General features: G+C 45.4%; 1 protein-coding gene across 1 annotated transcript; it reads left to right on the top strand.

The window, feature by feature from the left end:
- The first annotated feature begins 1,740 nt into the window (after positions 1 to 1,740).
- Positions 1,741 to 3,821, top strand: LOC148534608 (uncharacterized). Its single transcript, XM_088465863.1, has 2 exons — positions 1,741 to 1,843; positions 3,238 to 3,821. The coding sequence occupies exons 1-2, from the start codon at positions 1,741 to 1,743 to the stop codon at positions 3,801 to 3,803; spliced, it is 669 nt and encodes a 222-aa protein (XP_088321989.1). The 3' UTR covers positions 3,804 to 3,821.
- The last annotated feature ends 14,254 nt before the right edge of the window (positions 3,822 to 18,075 follow it).

The raw sequence follows: 18,075 nt of genomic DNA, 5'->3' as shown, positions 1-18,075 counted from the left end.
TTTAACTCGACACAGTGTTCATTTGGTCAGCGGTGTCGTTTTCGCCACCTCTGTAGCAAATGCGGCGATGCCCACCCAGCTTCTGGCTGCTCGAAATCTATCGCTTCCCCAGCTCCCAGAAAGCCTGCCGGCCCCGGGCCTGCTAGTTAAAGCTTTCTCCTCTGTTAACCTTGACGCCATGGCAAAATGGCTCGCTTGGTACCCTGACACAGTTGCGGCGCAGTTTTTAAGTGAAGGCTTTCAGTTTGGTTTTCGTTTGCCGGTAGCTTCAGTGATGCCTGCGGGTTCTCCAAGGAACCTTCGATCTGCTATAGAGCTGCCGCACATCGTTAGGGAAAAAGTCCTTAAGGAGGTGCGGCTTGGTCCCATCATTGGTCCTTTTCTTGTGCCCCCTTTAGCTGACTTGGTGCTGTCCCCTGTTGGGGTGGTCCCTAAGAAGACGCCCGGTGCTTTTAGGCTCATTCAGCATCTATCTTTCCCATCTGGCCGATCAGTTAATGACGCCATTCCGCAGGAGCTGTGCTCGGTCTCTTATCAGTCTTTTGATGAGGCGCTAGAGCTAGTCAGGGCTCACGGACCCGGCACTTTGATGGGAAAGGTGGATGTGGAATCAGCTTTTCGCTTGTTGCCCTTGCACCCGGACTCGTTCAGGTACATGGGTTTTCGTTTGGACGACGGATACTACATAGACAAGTGCTTGCCTATGGGGTGTTCCGTGTCCTGTGCCTATTTCGAAAGGTTTAGTACCTTTCTGCATTGGTGCGTCGAGGCTGGTACCGGCGGTCAGGGCGTGGCCCATTACCTGGATGACTTCCTGTGCGTCGGCCCTGCTGATTCCCCCCGTTTCCGTTTTTTGTTAGAGTCCATTCAGGCACTTTTTTCCTTTTTTGGAGTTCCTATTGCCAGCGATAAAACATTGGGCCCGGTCTCCCGGCTATCCTATCTGGGCATTGAAATTGATACCTTGGATGGCTGCTGCAGGCTTCCAGCTGAGAAACTTCTCAAATTGAAACATGCCATTCAGGGTTGCCTGGCTGCGGGTAAGGTGACATTGCGGCAAGCTCAGTCTCTCCTGGGTTTGCTCAATTTCTCTTGCCGGGTGATCCCCATGGGTAGGGTATTTTCTAGGAAACTACAGCGAGCCACTGCAGGCGTCCGCCGGGCGCACCATTTTATTCGGCTCTCAGCCGAAATAAAAAGGGATCTAGCTATTTGGCTCTCATTTTTAGCCGACTTTAATGGTGTTCTCCTGTGGCTGCCTCCTCCTGTTCCCAGCGGTCAGTTGCAGTTGTTCACGGACGCGGCCGGCTCGTCAGGTTTTGGGTGTTACCTCCGTGGGTCATGGTGCGCTGCCCCCTGGCCTGCGGAGTGGTTTTCCAGGGGTTTAACTAAAGATATAATCCTTCTGGAATTGTTTCCCATTATGGTGGCGCTGGAACTGTGGGCTCCTGAGTTGCGCGATAGGAACATTGTTTTTAGATGCGACAACCTAGGCGTTGTTCACGCTGTTAAAGGACAGCGCGCTTCTTCCTTGCCTGCTTTGCGCCTGCTTTCGCAGCTAGTGCTGCGTTGTTTGCAATTTAACATTTTGTTTAAGGCACGTCACATTTCAGGCTTGGACAATAACATTGCTGACGCGCTCTCCCGTTTTCAGTGGGATCGGTTTAGGTAGCTTGCTCCGGAGGCTTGTTTAGTTGGTGAGCCTTGCCCCCCATATGTTTGGCAGGTCATCGAGCCGGCATGGAGGGTCTAGCGGAGCAATCCCTTGCCCCAACTACATTGCGGGCCTATCAGAAGGCTTGGTCCGAATGGGAAAGTTACCTACGTCATCGCGGAAGCCAAGGTGAGAGCGCGCAGTGCTCAATGCTTTCTTTTGTTTGGAGCATGTATGTCTCTGGTCGGTCCCGCGCGGTAGTTTCGCGCATGCTGGCTGGCATTTCCTTTTATTCCAGGCTGAAAGGGCGCACAGACCTTACGAAGAGCTTTGCAGCTATCAAGGCCCTTAAGGGTTGGGCTCGCGCCTCGCCTCGGCCGGTGGATAAGCGAAGACCGATTGATATTCCCCTTTTGATTAAGTTGCTAGCTGCGGTTCCTCATGTGGTGATTTCTCCTTTCGAGGCTAATCTTTTTTGTTTGGCTTTTTCTATGGCATTTCATGGTGCCTTCCATATTTCGGAACTAGTTGCCCCTTCTAGATTAGCGCTTTCGCCCATGTCCCGTTCCGATATCAGTATTGGGGAGGGGGCTTTGTTGTGCAAAATACAGCGATCTAAAACTGATCAACTGGGTCGCGGTCGTTGGGTGTCCCTTAAGTCCTGCGTGGATCACCGTGTTTGCCCGGTACATTTGGCTAAGCTTTTTGTGCCATTACGGCCTGTAGTTGGCGGCGCATGGTTGCTTCATGCTGACGGTTCACCTCTTACTAAGTATCAGTTTCAATTCATTTTTAGACGCTGTTTGCTTCACATTGGCCTCTCCCCCGGAGATTTCGGTACCCATTCCTTTACAATTGGCCCAGCTACATCGGCCGCCGCGGCTGGCTTGTCGGTTCCGCAGATCATGGCTCTAGGGCGTTGGAAATCGGCTTGCTATAAGCGTTATGTTAGGCCGGCGGCTGCTGATTAAATTGCTGTTGCGTTTTCTGTTGATGTTATGTCTGCCTATGTCTCATGTCTTCGTTCGACTTTTCTTCATGTTTGTTATGTTTGTCTTGTTTTGTCTCCCCTGTCCATCCTACTCGGGTAATACTTGCCACTTGTTGCTTTAAACAAGTGGGGGTCTTGAGGGATTTTATTTTACCTGGCTAGACGGACTAATTCGGCCAAACATACAGTCCCTCAGCAGGTTTTTGGTTTACCTCTCGTCGAGTTGCTTTGTTTTTTCCTGTTTCCACCCAACCCCCCCCCCCCCCCTCCCCTTCCCTCCCTGGTTTTCCCCTATCGTTCTCTATTGTTGTCCAATGCTAATTTAGATTCTAAACTTAAACTTAAACTTGTTTGTTCTATGTGTTATTAGGCAGCCAGATTTAAAATCGTTATATGATTAGTTAATGTAAATTTAAGTAAAGTTTGTTATTTTGATTAGTCTCTTCAAACTAAACCTTAAAAGTTCCCAATCTAGTTATAGTCAGTTTCTTACGGCTGCTAAAATATTTGTTTTACGTTCCTGTCTGTCTCTCTCCTGTTACTCTGTTTTCATTTACTAATTCTATTTACATTCCTTTACTGCCCCTTATAGGTCCGATATTTGATGTTAGAGATGTTTGGATCGTGGGCCACTCATTTGTGTTTTGGGCCGCTAGGGCCTCTCATGTCAGCATCCAGCTGTTGCGGCCTGAGTCCGCAAGGATTCGCTGGTTAGGGTTTAGGGGTCTGCGTTGGGGGTCTCTTAAGTCAAGATTGATAGCCGCTGTACGGCAATTTGGTGTCCCCAAACTGCTGGTTATACATCTGGGTGGGAACGACATTGGTTCCAGGATTTCCCTTGATTTAAGGCTTGACATAGTGTCCAACCTCCTCCTCATTATGGGTGCTTGGCCTTTCTGTAAAGTGATTTGGTCCTGCATCATCCCTAGGCTACAGTGGCGTGGTGCTCGTTCTCCAAAAGCTTTGGACGAGGCTCGTAAGAAAATCAATGCTGCTGTAGGGAAGTTTCTGCTGTCTCATGGAGGTTTTGTGATCCAACATCCTTTAATCAGGTTTCGTGATAAACATCTCTATAGGCCTGATGGGGTGCATCTAACGGAGGCTGGTTTAGTTTTGTTTGTTGGGAGTTTGTTTGATGGTATAAGTCAGGTGGTCTAGTGCGTATGGTGGCGGGCTGCGGTTCTCTTAGGTAGATCCTTGCTTTGGCGAGAAGTACGGCTTATCATCAGCCCGGGTGTAGTGTGTGTGCATTGGGTGTGCTTACCTTCTATTAAGTTGAGAAGTACTGTACCACCTCTACGGGGGCAGTACAGCCATCTAAGGATGGTTTTGTGTGTGTTAGAAGGTCTATGATTAATACCCAAGTGCAGGGTTTGACATCCATAGGGCGGATATACGCCTGCAATGCTGTGTTTTTGTTGAGTTAGCATTGTTGGGCTGCTCTGTGTAAGTGCCGTTCTTCCAGCCACCATACAATATTTAAAATATTTAAAGTATTTAAATAATTAAATTAATTTTCTTAAATAAATAGCTGACCTGTTTTTTAAATCCATTACTGTCTCCGTGTCATTATTATTAGATAAGTTTGAAGTGTTATATGTTATGGTTAATGATCACATACACTGGGCAAAACATCAGTCGTTACTAGGTTTAAGGAACTGGGTAGCGACAATTGTACAGAGCTGTTCTGTCTTGTGGGAGTATCATGGGAGTGTTGTGGTAGTGTAACTGGAGTCGTGTGTACAGGGAAGGGAAGCCAGTTTCTTGTGTATTGCTGGCACCTAGCATGGGGCTGGTGCAAGTACTACTGATACATTAATGATGATGATTGTGGGAGTGGATGGAAAAACAGTGGGTGGAGCAGCTTTTTGTTTGAAGCCGCATGGATCCTTGCATTAGCCCATGGAAACTTGCTTTAGCATAAGTTAATCAGGCTTTCGCGGCAACACTTTGCTGGGCTGGTTTAATTTAAGTTGCGGCTTTTGCTGCAGTTGAATTTGCAATTTGGGATTCAAGTTCGCAGCTCACTGAAAATGCTAAAATAAACTATAAAAATAATTTCTGTTTGAACTTAAATTGCTTCATTTTATTGTATTTGTAATGTTTAGTGTAATATTTTTTTCCATTTTAAATCAGATTTTACTGTGTTTGAAGCTGAAGTTTAAGTTCACCATGCAGTTTGCATGAAAAACTGTTAAAATACTATAGAATATATCCATTAAAGCTTGAACTGTTTATCTTGCTCAATCTGTTTAGTCATAAATGTTCAAAATGTAGAACCATATAGATTAACTGGTTAGAGAACCACTTTGGAATACATCAAGCATCTCTATTGATGAAAGAGCAACAAAACTACTGTATTAATGCATAATATATGGAAATTATATTAAAAAAAATATCAAAATTGCACTAGAAAATACTTAATTACAATGCAACACACTAAAATTATATGTGAAATATTAAAATTTAAGGCGGAAAAAGGAAAAAAAACACTACTTTGGATTTGATGCATGTCATGTTTAACAAGGTATAGAATTTATTATTTTACATAAACCAATATTTCATATATGCAAGCCCCTACAAATAAGTGTATGACATGTAAATATTGTTTTGTTCTTTGAACAAAACCTGCAGGCTTCTGATTGTACTTATAAAAAACATATTTTTATTTGCAAATTAAAAAACCTATGTTAGCCAATCATAATAAATAATATATTTACTTATGCGCCAGACCATTAGTGGCCTCTTATTATAGCTGGCATGGATACAGTAGCAATTGTCCCACCTGAAACTAACACAGAAGAAATTAGTAAAATAGATATTGTCTGTGCACCTGTAAATAAAACATATACAGTAGTTATAATTAGATAATATCAAATATACAGATATGGTGCTGTACAGGCGTTGTACTGTATATTTTGTTTACTCTCCAGTGTAATGCTGCCTGTGATGCCAATCTGTCTTCTTACAGATGTGCCCAGTGTCCACACTCATCTTTGCCGCCAAAGCAGCAAACCTGCGCATGCATTGCAGCATGTGCTTTGCAGAGCACGCCACAATACGCCAGGCCACAGCAGTATTTGCTCTATGCAATCCTATAGATCGCAGGAGCAAACAAGACCCACATGCCCATTCGCAGCAATGCGACTCGCGGGATATGTGCCGCGGCAAGTCGTAGCATCAGCATAGATGAGAGTGCACACATCTGTGTATGCCTGGCTCACTGGTATAAACTTTAAATAAATGTAAGAAATTTTGAGAAATTTCTTGCTGCACAAAGGTCACAACTTAGTGCCTAGTAAAAAGTTAAAGGGGAATGACCATCTCATAATGGGAGAGACTTACTCAATTCATCATTCCGTTTCTGCAGCCTGTGCAGTGTCCTTGTCAATGTCACCCATACTGTACCTGAAGTCACCATTGATCACAAACTGAGGAAAGCACACAAGATATGAGATTGGCACAGCCATGTTGCCTTCCCTATGGGTTGATTGATATATTAGAAAATGAGACTATATAGTTGCATATGAGGTACTATCAGTGGCGTCTAAGAGGGATGCGGGCCGCACCCGGGTGTCACCCGCAAAGGGGTGACACCAAGATGCCTGCTCCCCCTCAGTGACAGGAGCTGGGTGCTGCACTGTAGCATTAACTCCAGCACTCGGCTCCTATCACAGTGAGGGAGCCGGCACTCCGCGCCTCCGGCACCCCCCACCACCCCAGTGATGATAACCACGGGCCGATGATGGAGTTTGGTCCGCCCCCTGTCCATGAGGCCATGACCACATGTCTTTGAGGCCGTGCCCCCTGTCAGTGAGACCACACCCCTTTCAGCTGCACGTGGCTACGCCGCGCGCATGGCATCCCTCCACGCACCAGGTATCACTGCGGGGAGAGACGCCACTGGGTACTATGGTAGCAAATAAAGCCACACCATTATTATATGTGGATACTATATGACGCCATGAGACAGCATATGTGGCTATACAGCAGCATAGGTATATGGCTGGGCCTATATTGTGGTATTTTTTTTTTTAAAAGGCATACAAGTTTACAGTTTAATGTATGAAGTTACAAATGGCACATGAGATAATATTACTCTAACTTTATCACAGGGGCAGGTTTCCTTTTCACATAAGCAAAGTAGAATCAGACGCATCTTCATTGAATTGACTTCCGGGGCTAGGCAGCGGGGCGGGGCTTATTTTTCATTCCCCAAGAGAAATATATAAACTACAGATGTGTACAGGGGTATATCTATAATGGATGCAGAGAGTGCGGGGCACCTGGGTTCCTGGGTCCAGGGAGGCCCACACGTCACACCCTGTAACCATATATGTAATACTTACCTCTCCGGAGTCCCACGTCGGTGCTATCAGCGCTGTAAAAGTCGCCTGGATAATGGCCACCATAGCCATTTTCCTGGCATTTTGCGCATGCACAAGAGAGAAACAACCAGGAAAATGACTGCCGCGCCACTTTCCTGGTGAGCTGTGCATGTGCAGTAGACTCTGGGCACAGACTAGTTCCCAGAGTATACTGCTGAAATGGGAGCTACAGCAAACTAAAGTGGTGCATTTATTTGGGTGCAATGTGGAAGGGTTGAAAATGATGGCAAAGAGACACTTAAAAAACTAGAATATTAACACTGTGTAGTATATAGTATATTGGTGCACTGGAGTTGAAAATATAGACTATGGTATCCCTACACTGTACTGTAAAATCTTCTTTGTCAAAGAGTTCAATTCTAGCAACAAACAAAAATAATACAGTTAAACCCTCTAAACAGCATAAACTTTGATGCACAATAACTGAACAACTCTATAAACAATAAATAAAAACCAGGAGACATGGAAAATTAAAAAACATTTATTGGAACTAACTTTGAATAGTTAATTGAAAATAAATGGACAGGTGAAGATCTATGATGGCATTCTTCTATGCAACATAAGCCAATCAGGGGGCTTATACCGCTCATCCATGCGCAACATGGTCACCCAAGGAGCAGCTCCCCACATATGATGTACTTAAAAAATTAGATCCCATTTTTGGGAGGTAGCCGCGATCCCCAGGGTTACAATATCCAGACCAAGCCTGGAGTTTCGGGAGAGGGGATGCCCCTTCTTGGGGGGTGCACCTCCACTGAGATCCCCGGCTTAGCCTTACCAGCTGTAATGCTTTGGCCAGGTAGCCCCAGTGAAAGGGTCTCCAGGCTGTGGCATCACACCCCGGTCGGTTTGGTCCGGCGCTGGTTTTAAATATAGGGGGCACCCTACGCAATTTTTCCCCCCTATATTTAAAACCAGGACTGGCCCTGCAGCCTGGTGCTGGTTCTTAAATTACTGTGGAGCACTACTCATTTTGTTCCTCATAATTTTAGGAACCAGGACTGGCTGGCAAGTCTGGGGCTGGTTAGGTTTTTTTTTTTTTTTGGGGGGGGGGGCAAAAGGGGGGGGGGGAGTCTCTCCTGACTCTCCCACATTCAATGGGAGAGTCAGGAGAGATGGGAGGTCTGGGGTAGGTTGCCTCCTTAATAAGTGTTAAATGTTATCAAACATTTAACACTTTTTTACAGGTTCAATACACAAGCAGCCTTCACATATTTCACTGATATGTGCAGGCTGCTTGCTCGGGTGAGTTTTGCAGAGAGAAAACACTGCAATCTCGGGTAAGTAATCTCACTTAAACTCTCCTCTAAACTCTCAATTTTGGGGAAAAAACCTCAATCTGCTTCACCATCGAAATACTCACTTTCAGCTAAACTCACTTCTTTGCTAGTTTTAAAAGGGAAAACTCACCCGAGTTTTGGTGAAGCAAAGTGAGTTTAAAAACTACAAAGCTCAACCAAACTCGATTCTTAGCAAATTTACCCCTTGGAGAGATATAAAGTGGAGAAGTTGCTCATACTGTAGCAACCATTCAGTTTCTAACTCATGTTTCTTGCACTGTCTTTAAAATGACAGTGAGAAGCTGATTTCAAAGCAAAACAGAAAATAAATATGCCCCGCACTCTGTTTTACCCATATTGTACATGGTACCAGTTACGTGGCAGTATTAATTCTGTATATATACAAAACAGAAAGACTTTTGCAATTGGCACTAACAATACATTACTGCTAATATGTGTGTATCTAGCCAATAAAAGCATTTGTTCATATTGGGTGGAGCCACATCCAAATAGGCCTTTCATAGCCTTGATTGAAAGCAGCCATGATAGCTACTGCTTAGAAGCTGATTGGTTGGTACTTTATCTCTCTCCACTTTACCGCTCTGTAATATTTGAATCCCCCCCTTAGGGGTCTTTGTACTAAGCCTTGGATGGAGATAAAGTGAACATAGCTAAAGTACCAGCCAATCAGCTCCTAACTGCCATGTCACAGACTGTGTTTGAAAAATGACAGTTAGGAGCTTATTGGTTGGGACTTTATATCCGTTCACTTTATCTCCATCCAAGGTTTAGTACATAGACCTAGTCTGTCCTTGGCAGTTTTGTTTAAAAATATATATTATAAAGGATTTTGTGGTTCCCATTCCCTTTAAAGAGAAGTACATCAATGGAGGCCTCTCAATCTACAGTCTTAAGGTGCGTATCCACTAGGCAATTAAAATAAGCGATTGAATGATAACGACATCGCTATCGTTCAATTGCTCATTAATCTTTCACAAATCAGGCATTAAAATGTCGAAAATGACCAGCGATGAGCGCTCCCGCTGGTCGTTTTCAACATCAATTATAGCCTGAACATGCTGGTCACTCTGCTGATAACGACAGATTGTGCATGTTCGGGGATGAGGGAGGGTGCCTGCACTGAAAGACATATCGTTCAGTGTAAGCACTATACAGGATGAGGAATGACTGTACGATTACAATGTTGTAATCGTACTATCGTTCCTCTATCGCCTAGTGGATATGCACCGTAACTCAGTTTCACTGGCTTTGGCTTGGCCTGATGCTAACCCTGCATACAGTTTGCTCCCCTGGTGCTTCTCTATTACTGTCACAGGCTGAACAGAGCAAGATGGCTGCAAACCATTAATCCGTACAGTTGCTAATTGCAGGTAAGTGGGTCAGGACCACAAGGACTGCCCATGGATATGCCCAGGGCCGTAAACTAGGGTAGTGCACAGGGCACCGCAGGGCAGGGGGCGGTGTTTGGGCCTGTAAATTTTCCTGTTTATTATCACTCTCACTTGTAGCTTCCTCTTCTTTTAGCCCCAGCATCTCCTGGCCTCACCTATCTCTTCCCTGGCCCTTCCCCATGGCCCTTTTTCAGGTGCACTTATGTCCCTATTTAAAAAATGGGGGGGGGGGGGGGGGGGGGGGCAAATGCTCTCTCTGGCACAGGGCACCAAAAAGTCTAGTTACAGCTCTGAATATGCCTGCACAATAATCTTTGGTACTGCAGATTGCAATAGATGACATGTGTTACATTTAAAAGCTGTGTCAAAGAATGTTATGGGTCATTTTTTGCAAAGTAATAATATATAAGACAAAATAAGTATATAAAGCAAATCTTTATAAGTAATAACATGTCAACATGCAGACTAGTATACGAAGGCGGAATAAGCGTGAGTATAACTAAGAATACTATGTTTTTTGCTGTATGGCTGTTGATGACAGCCTTGTTGCTGGGCAGATTATAAGGCTGTCTGGTCAGCTGGTTGGGTGAGCCAATGATATTGCTTGAAGGAGTGGTCAGATGATCAGTATATATTGGGCTGTGTGAGCATGGACAGCCTCTTGGTTCCTGGATCTTTGAAACACTATCAGGCTGAGTAGTTTTTCCCTTTTTCTGTGCATTACCTTTCTATTCCAGTTTAATCCTTGCATTCCCCCCTGGTATATATATTCCCACTAGTGCCTCCCTTTTACATTTATCCCCTTTTCAGGCTGTACTGCCCCCCACCCCTCCCTGCCTTCTTTCCCTGTATAGCCCGTTCATGCCATTTCTGCCCCCCCCCCTCCACCCCCCTGTATTTGGTATTATTAGCATCCGGCACCATGCACCCCCCCTCCTCCACCTCCACTTTCTCGTGACTCCCCTGTGTCTGTAGGTCTCCAGCCCTTCCCGCAGCAGACCAGCACTTCACTGCGCCAGCGGGAGCTTCCGCTTTCGCGCCTCCCGCTTGCGCCTTTTAGTTATCCCCCTAGCCCCCTTTTCCTTCACCCCCCCTGCGGGGGTGTGCGCTCCTGCACCTTCCGTCGGCTTCCAGCCCCGGCAACACAAGCACTTTTGCACCAGCGGGAGCTCCCGCTTCCGCGCATCCCGCTGGCATGCCGGTCACTGCCCTCCGGTCCCCATTTCACCTTCCCCGCCGGTGGGGGTGAGCTCCTCCCGCCGGTGCCCAGTCCCTGGCGGCGCTTGTTACTCTCTGCGCCAACGGGGGGTCCCATCTCCGCGTCTCCCGCTGGCGTTTCCTGGCTGCCCTCCAGCTTTCACTTCACTTGTGGGTGTCACCGCTCCCGCGCTGCCCGCCGGTTTTCCGGCCACACCGCCGCGAGTGCGGCCCCGCACTCCCCTTCCTACCCCCCCGCGCCGGTTCCGCCGCGCTGGGGGGTGTCACTTTGTTTGTCAGCTGCTATACATTTTCCCTGCCCGCGCGGCAGGCCCGGCGGCCATTTCCCATGGCGGCCATTTTGGGTCCCACCTTGGTAGTGGGATCTCAGCCCAGCATCCATTTTTTTTTTTTTTTCTTTTTTCCCTAGCTGGCTTTGCAGCTTCAGCCCACATATGCCCTCTGCCTGCCCCTGCCTTTCTACCTCCTCTTGCCCGCTGCCCCTGCTTCCCCGCACCTCCTTTCTTCGTTTTTCTGCTCCCCCATTTCCCCACCCCCCGGCCGCAGGTTCATTGTTTCCCTTGCTTTACCCCCCCCCCAATTGGTATTATTATCTCTGCCCCTCCTTCCTCTGGCTATCTTTCTTTGCCCCTTCATCCATGCCTTATAATATTTTCCTAGTATGGCTCCCCGCCTCTCCTATGTCTCTGCTTCCTGTACCCCATCTTCATCTCTACCCATTATCCTTCCACCCCTGTGGGTCCCATGCACCCTCCCTGCCTTCACATCTGTCACCCCCTCCACCCCCGTGCTTGCACCCGCCTTCTCCTGCTCACCTTTCTCCTTTAGTTACAGGTCGGCCTGGCTCTGTTGGCTCCTCAAGTTGAAGCTGAAGTTCATGCAGCTGCTGTTCCATTGCGGTGGCTAGTGATCCCGTGCGTTTTGAGATTTTTATGTCGGTCGACATGGTGGCTCCGCTGCGTTAAAACATTGAAGATGGCGCCTCGCAGAAGCATTGTAGAGGAGGTTCTGGGTCCACCTGGTGCTGGCGAGTATGATTGTGTCACAAATTTTGTTATGATTCCATTTTTGTTTCTCATCCCGCGTAAGATTGACAGGAGGGTTGCGCAGCGGTTAGTCAAGGGGTTTAGGCGATAATTACAGGGTGGTTTATGACGCAGTTATAGGGGTTAGGAAACAAGGGTACTGTACATTGTGTCAATTCAGCTTTTGCTGTGTGCTTTGCGCTGCAGCGAATAAGGATCCGCAGAAGTTAATTTGCTGATTTTTCTTGTTCAGAATCAGACAACATAGGCGAGTGTCGCAATTTTTGTGAATATAATGGATTGGATCATGCTCCCCTTTGCCATGGGCTATTTGGCGGACAGGGTGCATGGGTGGATTTATTATACATCTGTGTTGTAGTTACATGCAGGCGGAACCATGTCGGTAGGGCTGTTATGCCTTTTGGGTGCAAAAGGTGTTTCAATTTGTTTATAGGTTACGCAGCAGCATCAACCCTCCTTGGTCACTGGCTGCCTAGCTTTACCTTTTCTAAGCGGGTGTAATAATGGTTTATAAGGCATTTGTTTTGCCGGTTATGACCGCCTATGTTTTGGAGGTTGGGCTTTCGTTTGCCCTCATGCCGCACCTGCGGGGGTAACGCCTATCCGGATATAGCCTAGGTGTATAGGAGGGTTTAACTCCCGACTAAGGGGTAGCTCCAAGGGAGCTAGTTAGGCTCAGTCGACATTTTTTGTTTGGTTTCTTTTCTCTGTGGTTATAGCCCCATGCAGGTTGTGGGTTAGTTTCGGTTTGTGCAGCATGCATCCTATACATGGTAGTATCCTATACATTGTGTAGTTCCGTTATTCTACCATCCCCGTTGGTTCCTCATAGCAGTTTCCACATTTTATGAGTTTTAGTTCGCAGTCTTGTTATGTTGACTTTCTGGTTACGTTTATTCTGGGTCAATTTTTTGGTTTGGTCTTGCACTCGTAGGACGGGCAATGCATGGGGTTTTCAGTGGTGTTCAGTTGAATTAGCAATGATTGCTTGCCTTCGGGCGGTGCGGTTTCCGACACCTAGATCGAGAAATCCAATTTTTCTTACTTTTGTATGTTCAGGCCGGTACTGACCATGTCGGTGTAGCACATCGTCTGGACTGATTTCTCTTCATGGGTGCAGGAAGGAGTGACGTCTTTTTGGACCTCCTCTTTTGGCACAGTCAACTTTTTCCGTGTTTTGGGGGTTCCAGTTGCGCTTGATATGAATGTAGGTTTTGTGTCCAGTTTGTCTGTTGGTGATGGAGATAGCAGGTTATGGTTGTTTGATAGGTTTTTGTAGCGTAGTGGGAAAGGACCGCATATCACACTAGACATTTAAGGTTTTGAGTCTCAGTAGAAACACTATAAAAAAAAAAAAAAAAAAAAAAAAAAAAACAAATTTAAATGACTGGGTTTGTAAGTTGTTTGCTTAAAGGCGGCTTGTTTATAGGTTTACGCAGTTTGAGCGGGCACTTCATTGTTGGGTCAGGTTTCTGGTTCAATTTATCGGTGAACTAATTTTGTACTTCAGTGACAATGAGTTTTTGCTGCTGTTTTTTACCAGTTCGGCTGGCTGGCCGGCCGGGTATTTTGAGCTTTCAGTTAGAGGAAAATTTATCTGGGTAGTTTATTACGATGCAGGTCTTATGAGTAATGTTACTGTTGGAGCCGTTCCCAATTTTCATGGCCATATAGGCTGGTCAGTGCGACTGAGGATTAATTCTTTTCTAATCTACAGAATTGGGTGTAGCTCATGCCATCTACATCTGAAACTCGTTCTTTTTGCGTTCCCTTTGTCATTTATTTTTGTGCGTTTAGGTACAGAATATTATATTTCGTCATGTAAATTGCGCTTCGGTCTCTAGTCCCAATTATACCATGGACGTAACCGTCTGCCTGGCAATTTTTGGCGAGATTATGGGCTAAGCCATCTACAGAGGGTGAGTTTTTTACAGTATTTGCTTTACTTCATAGTTTGAAACCATTCGTAGCAGGGTGGGTCCAAAGCCTCTGCGGTGGTGGCGCCAACGGTTATCTCATCTATAGTAATCTTAAAGGTATACATGTACATACCCAGGCATTTATTACATGTTGGGTTAATTGGGTTCCCCGTTCGCAGCGTCTCCGGAGGCCTTTTTGATGTGCAGTTTTTATGCGTTGCTTGTGGTTACGGGTCAGGTGGCTTCTCACGGGTGTTAGGCCTCGTTTTTACATTTTACTTTTCAGCTGCAATTTTGGAGTGTTTAGTTTCATCAGAGATTTTGTTTCAAGATATTGTTTTCCGGAGATCAGTGGTGCTTTGCAATTTTTCATGGGGCAGTGGAGACCATACAGGTGGGGGTGGATAGTTTCCTTTTCTCAACATCCAGAGGTTAATTTGCCCGGTACGCCTTGTGGTGCATTATAGATGTGGCGCCCTGCTTGTTGAGCACAAAGATGGTTTACATTCCAATCTTATCCTGCATACTACAGTTCAATTGGAATGCGAGGTTGGTTTACAGGCCCAATCTTATCCTGCGTACCACATTTTAGTTCTCTGATGTTTTTGGGCAAAGTTTTGATTGGGGCAGTTTCTTTGCTTCAGTTTCTAGTACTCATTTTCTTCAAATTGGCGCAGCGATTGCGGGGACATTCCCTGCAGAGTTTAGGGTGTGCAAACGGCTGCCTAGGAGACATGTGCAGTTGCGACTAGAGCTAGTTGCGCACCTGGCGCCAACCTGAAACATTGTTTACCAACCAATCGTTGAACGGCTAGCATTCAACAATTGGGGGGTGGTGAAGGGATTTTTTAATTTTTCCTCCCGGGAGCCTTGATCCGGCCCAATTTGGTTCACGGGTAGGTTTTTTAGTTTTTCCCCTTCACTCGGGTTACTTGTTTTCCCCTCTTATGCATCCCTGCTAGTTAGTTGCTATGTGTTTTCTTAAAGTTGTGTTGGGATGGTTTGGGTTTGGTGCGATACTCAGGGTACGGAACTTTGTTGCTCACTGGGTTTGCAGCAGTTGATAGTTTGGGTTGTGAATGATGTGCGCGGTTTAGGTGTAGAGTTTCGTGCTTGATTTTCTTGTGTCCTCGGTGACTAACTAGGATGTGTCTGACTAGGAGGTATTGCCTGTCAGGAGCAACGATGTGCGTCAGTGGAAAGGTGCGAGGTGATCGTTCGTGTTGAGGGTTTTTGTTGGGTTTAAGGCCAAATTGGAGGATGTGTGATCTGTATGGTGCATAGTTTGACTGGAGAGTGATGTATAAGCATGGTGCTTTAGACAGGACAAGGAAGAAGGTGAATGTGTCAGAAGCCTGTTATGCGGTGTCACTGGGTGGCTTGGTTGTGAGTCATAGCTTTTAGTTGGAGATTTAACTCGGTATTTTTCAATCCTGATTGAGGGCATCTTGATGACTTGGATTCAGTTTCCTTATTTAGGAATTCTTGTTTTGGGCTAGGTCGTGTTGGGTGGCGGGCCAGTTTCCTTTGGAGTCTGGCTTTGGCGGGAGTACGCTGCAGCTCAGTGGCTTTATGTGGCGTAAGATACGTTGTGGGGGCACTTGCCCTCGATGAACCTGGCGAATTTGTCCTGCTCCGCACGTGGGGATCCGGGCGCTTTTTGGTACGGAAGCGCCTCGGATTGGCCCAGGAGGGAAGTGGGACCCTTGCAGCGTTAGTGCGTCTAGAGGGGGGATGTGTCAGTCGTTCCCCGAGTATTTGAGCAAAGAAAAAGCTAGAACTGAGTCTGCAGCGTCTCTTTGCCACCCTGGTTAGGTTAATTCATTATAAATAAAAGCTGTGACCTTTTTTAGCCAAGCTCTTGTTGTCTGTGTCGTTATTTATTAGTTTAAGTTAAGTAAGCTATACAAGGTTGTTAAGGGTTAGAAGCAATGAACCAATGTAATTCTTAACATTCAATGGAAGAGTCAGGAGAGATGGGAGGTCTGGGGTAGGTTGCCTCCTTAAATAAAGATTTCTTTTATATACAGTAGAATACCAGACAGCAATAAAGTGTGATCAACCAACAGAGAGCATTGTCTTAAAAATAAACCAGTCTTTATTTCTAAAAGAAAATGCCCTAAAGCAATTCCGGTACATAGAAATAAAGAAAATGTTTAAGTGTTTTGTCTTTATACAATTGTTTGTATGTATAGTCCAACCAGTAGAACTGTGTCTTGTGGAAACATCATCTGGTGGCCCTGCGGGTGCCCAAATAGTCATACTGATATCTTCATTTTCTGGAAGCGCTTACATACATGGCAGAACAGACAAACGATGTGTTTTTATTCCATATCAATGTGCTTATAATCAATATGTCTTTATAAAATTAATAATTGAGTGTCTTCTTATTATGCTTTCTTTCATCCTGCATGTTCTTAAGTGTAAGCATTCAGAATATATACTTGATGTTATTCTTCCTTCCTTCCATCTACGCTATGGTGAATTAGACTGTGTTCAGCAGCAGGAGATGAGCTGACTTGCAAATTCTAACATATGGGAAGAAAAGAGCAAACAATAGACGGATGCCGATCATCATGTGTTATCTTCTTTTATTGTATAAAAACTATACAAAATATTTATCACACAATGGAAAGTGTTGCAAGTCCACCAGCTGCGAAGCAATGAAAGGACAGCCTTTTTAATATAATGGAAGATGCTGATCCCTGGGGTTTATATTGTCCATTGTACATGTCACTCAATCCGTATGGAATAGATTGTGCCTCCAACCCCTCACCCTGCAACATGTTTCAACCCAATGGGGTCTTTGTCAAGACAGTGCTGGTCCCATTGTATTGAAATTGTTGTCCACAGGACCACCCCAATCTTCCTATAATTGTCTTACCCATGTTCTGCTGGACTTGCTAAATAGACCCAATTGTATTAGGAATAAATTGGTGGCATGATTCATACCGGTTTTTTTTTATTTACATATGTTTATCTTTATTTTTATTACATATACTGTAATATGGTTGACAGTACATAAATAAAATAATATGGTATTTTTATTCCTGAATTATATTGAAATTCCCAAGAAACTGTGCATTTTCCACAATTGTCTACTAGAAGAACATATAAAAAAACACTCAATGCTCAGTCACTGCCAACACCAAATGCCGTGTTATACCTGGAATGTAGGTTTTTCTGAACACTTAGCTACATTTATCAATTTCTGTATCTGGAAACTGTTTTCTAATTGATTTCACACCCTCCAAAATGGTACAAATGCTCATCCCTAAACTGACCACTTAGAGGTATATTTATCAAAGTTCGATTTTACTTTCGTTTTGAAGTTCGATTTAGCTCACCTCAAACCGAATCAAATCGAAAGTACACATCCCTCTTCAAATCTCTTTTACTAAAATTAGATTTTAGAAGCATTTGCTAAATCAAATTCAATTTGGTTCGGTTTTGAACACTGATTTGCTGTTCGATTTAGATTGTTCATGTACAAATCGAACTTCAAAACGGACTGCAAATCACCGACTGAATAGAACTGCTTCATGCTTTCACTTTCAGTATGAGCAGTTCGTTTTCACACAGATAATTGCATACATCAGTGAGATGCCTGCTTGTATCTTACTGTAACAAGCTTAGAAAGAGTAATTTTTTAAAAAAAATGACATGGGCTCCCCCCCTAAAACAGAACCAGCCCTGGACTTTTCATAGCCAGTCCTGGTTGTCTAAGTACATGGGAAAAATTGCGTAGGGTTTCATCTGTACTTAGCACAACCAGCACTGGGCTCTAATCTTGTCCTGGTTCTGGAATTATAGGGTAAAAAATTGCGTAGGGTCCCCCTGTAATCTCCAGAACCAGCACCGGCCCCTCTCTAGCGGGGGGCTGATGCTACAGCCAGGGGAGCCCTATCACCGAGCTCCCCAACCACAGCATCAGCTCTGACCACTAGCAAGCCTAGGTCAGGGATCCCTGGGGAGTTGGGGACCCACCCAATAAAGGGGCCCCTCTCTTCAGGGCACCCCTAGCCTTGGCTTATAGCCCGGGGCTATCCCCGCCACCCCTGGGCGGTGGGTGGCAGGTTGATATTGTAAGTGTAGTGCATTTGAAATAGTTTTAAATATTGTCTTTTACTGTGGAACTGCAGGTCCCAGCAATCCTCCCCCGCATGC

This window comes from Taudactylus pleione, unplaced genomic scaffold, assembly GCF_031769625.1.
Source record: "Taudactylus pleione unplaced genomic scaffold, aTauple2 ptg000065l, whole genome shotgun sequence".
Lineage (NCBI taxonomy): Eukaryota > Metazoa > Chordata > Amphibia > Anura > Myobatrachidae > Taudactylus > Taudactylus pleione.
The sequence above is the reverse complement of the archived record's forward strand: the minus strand, read 5'-3'. Positions and strand labels throughout refer to the sequence as shown.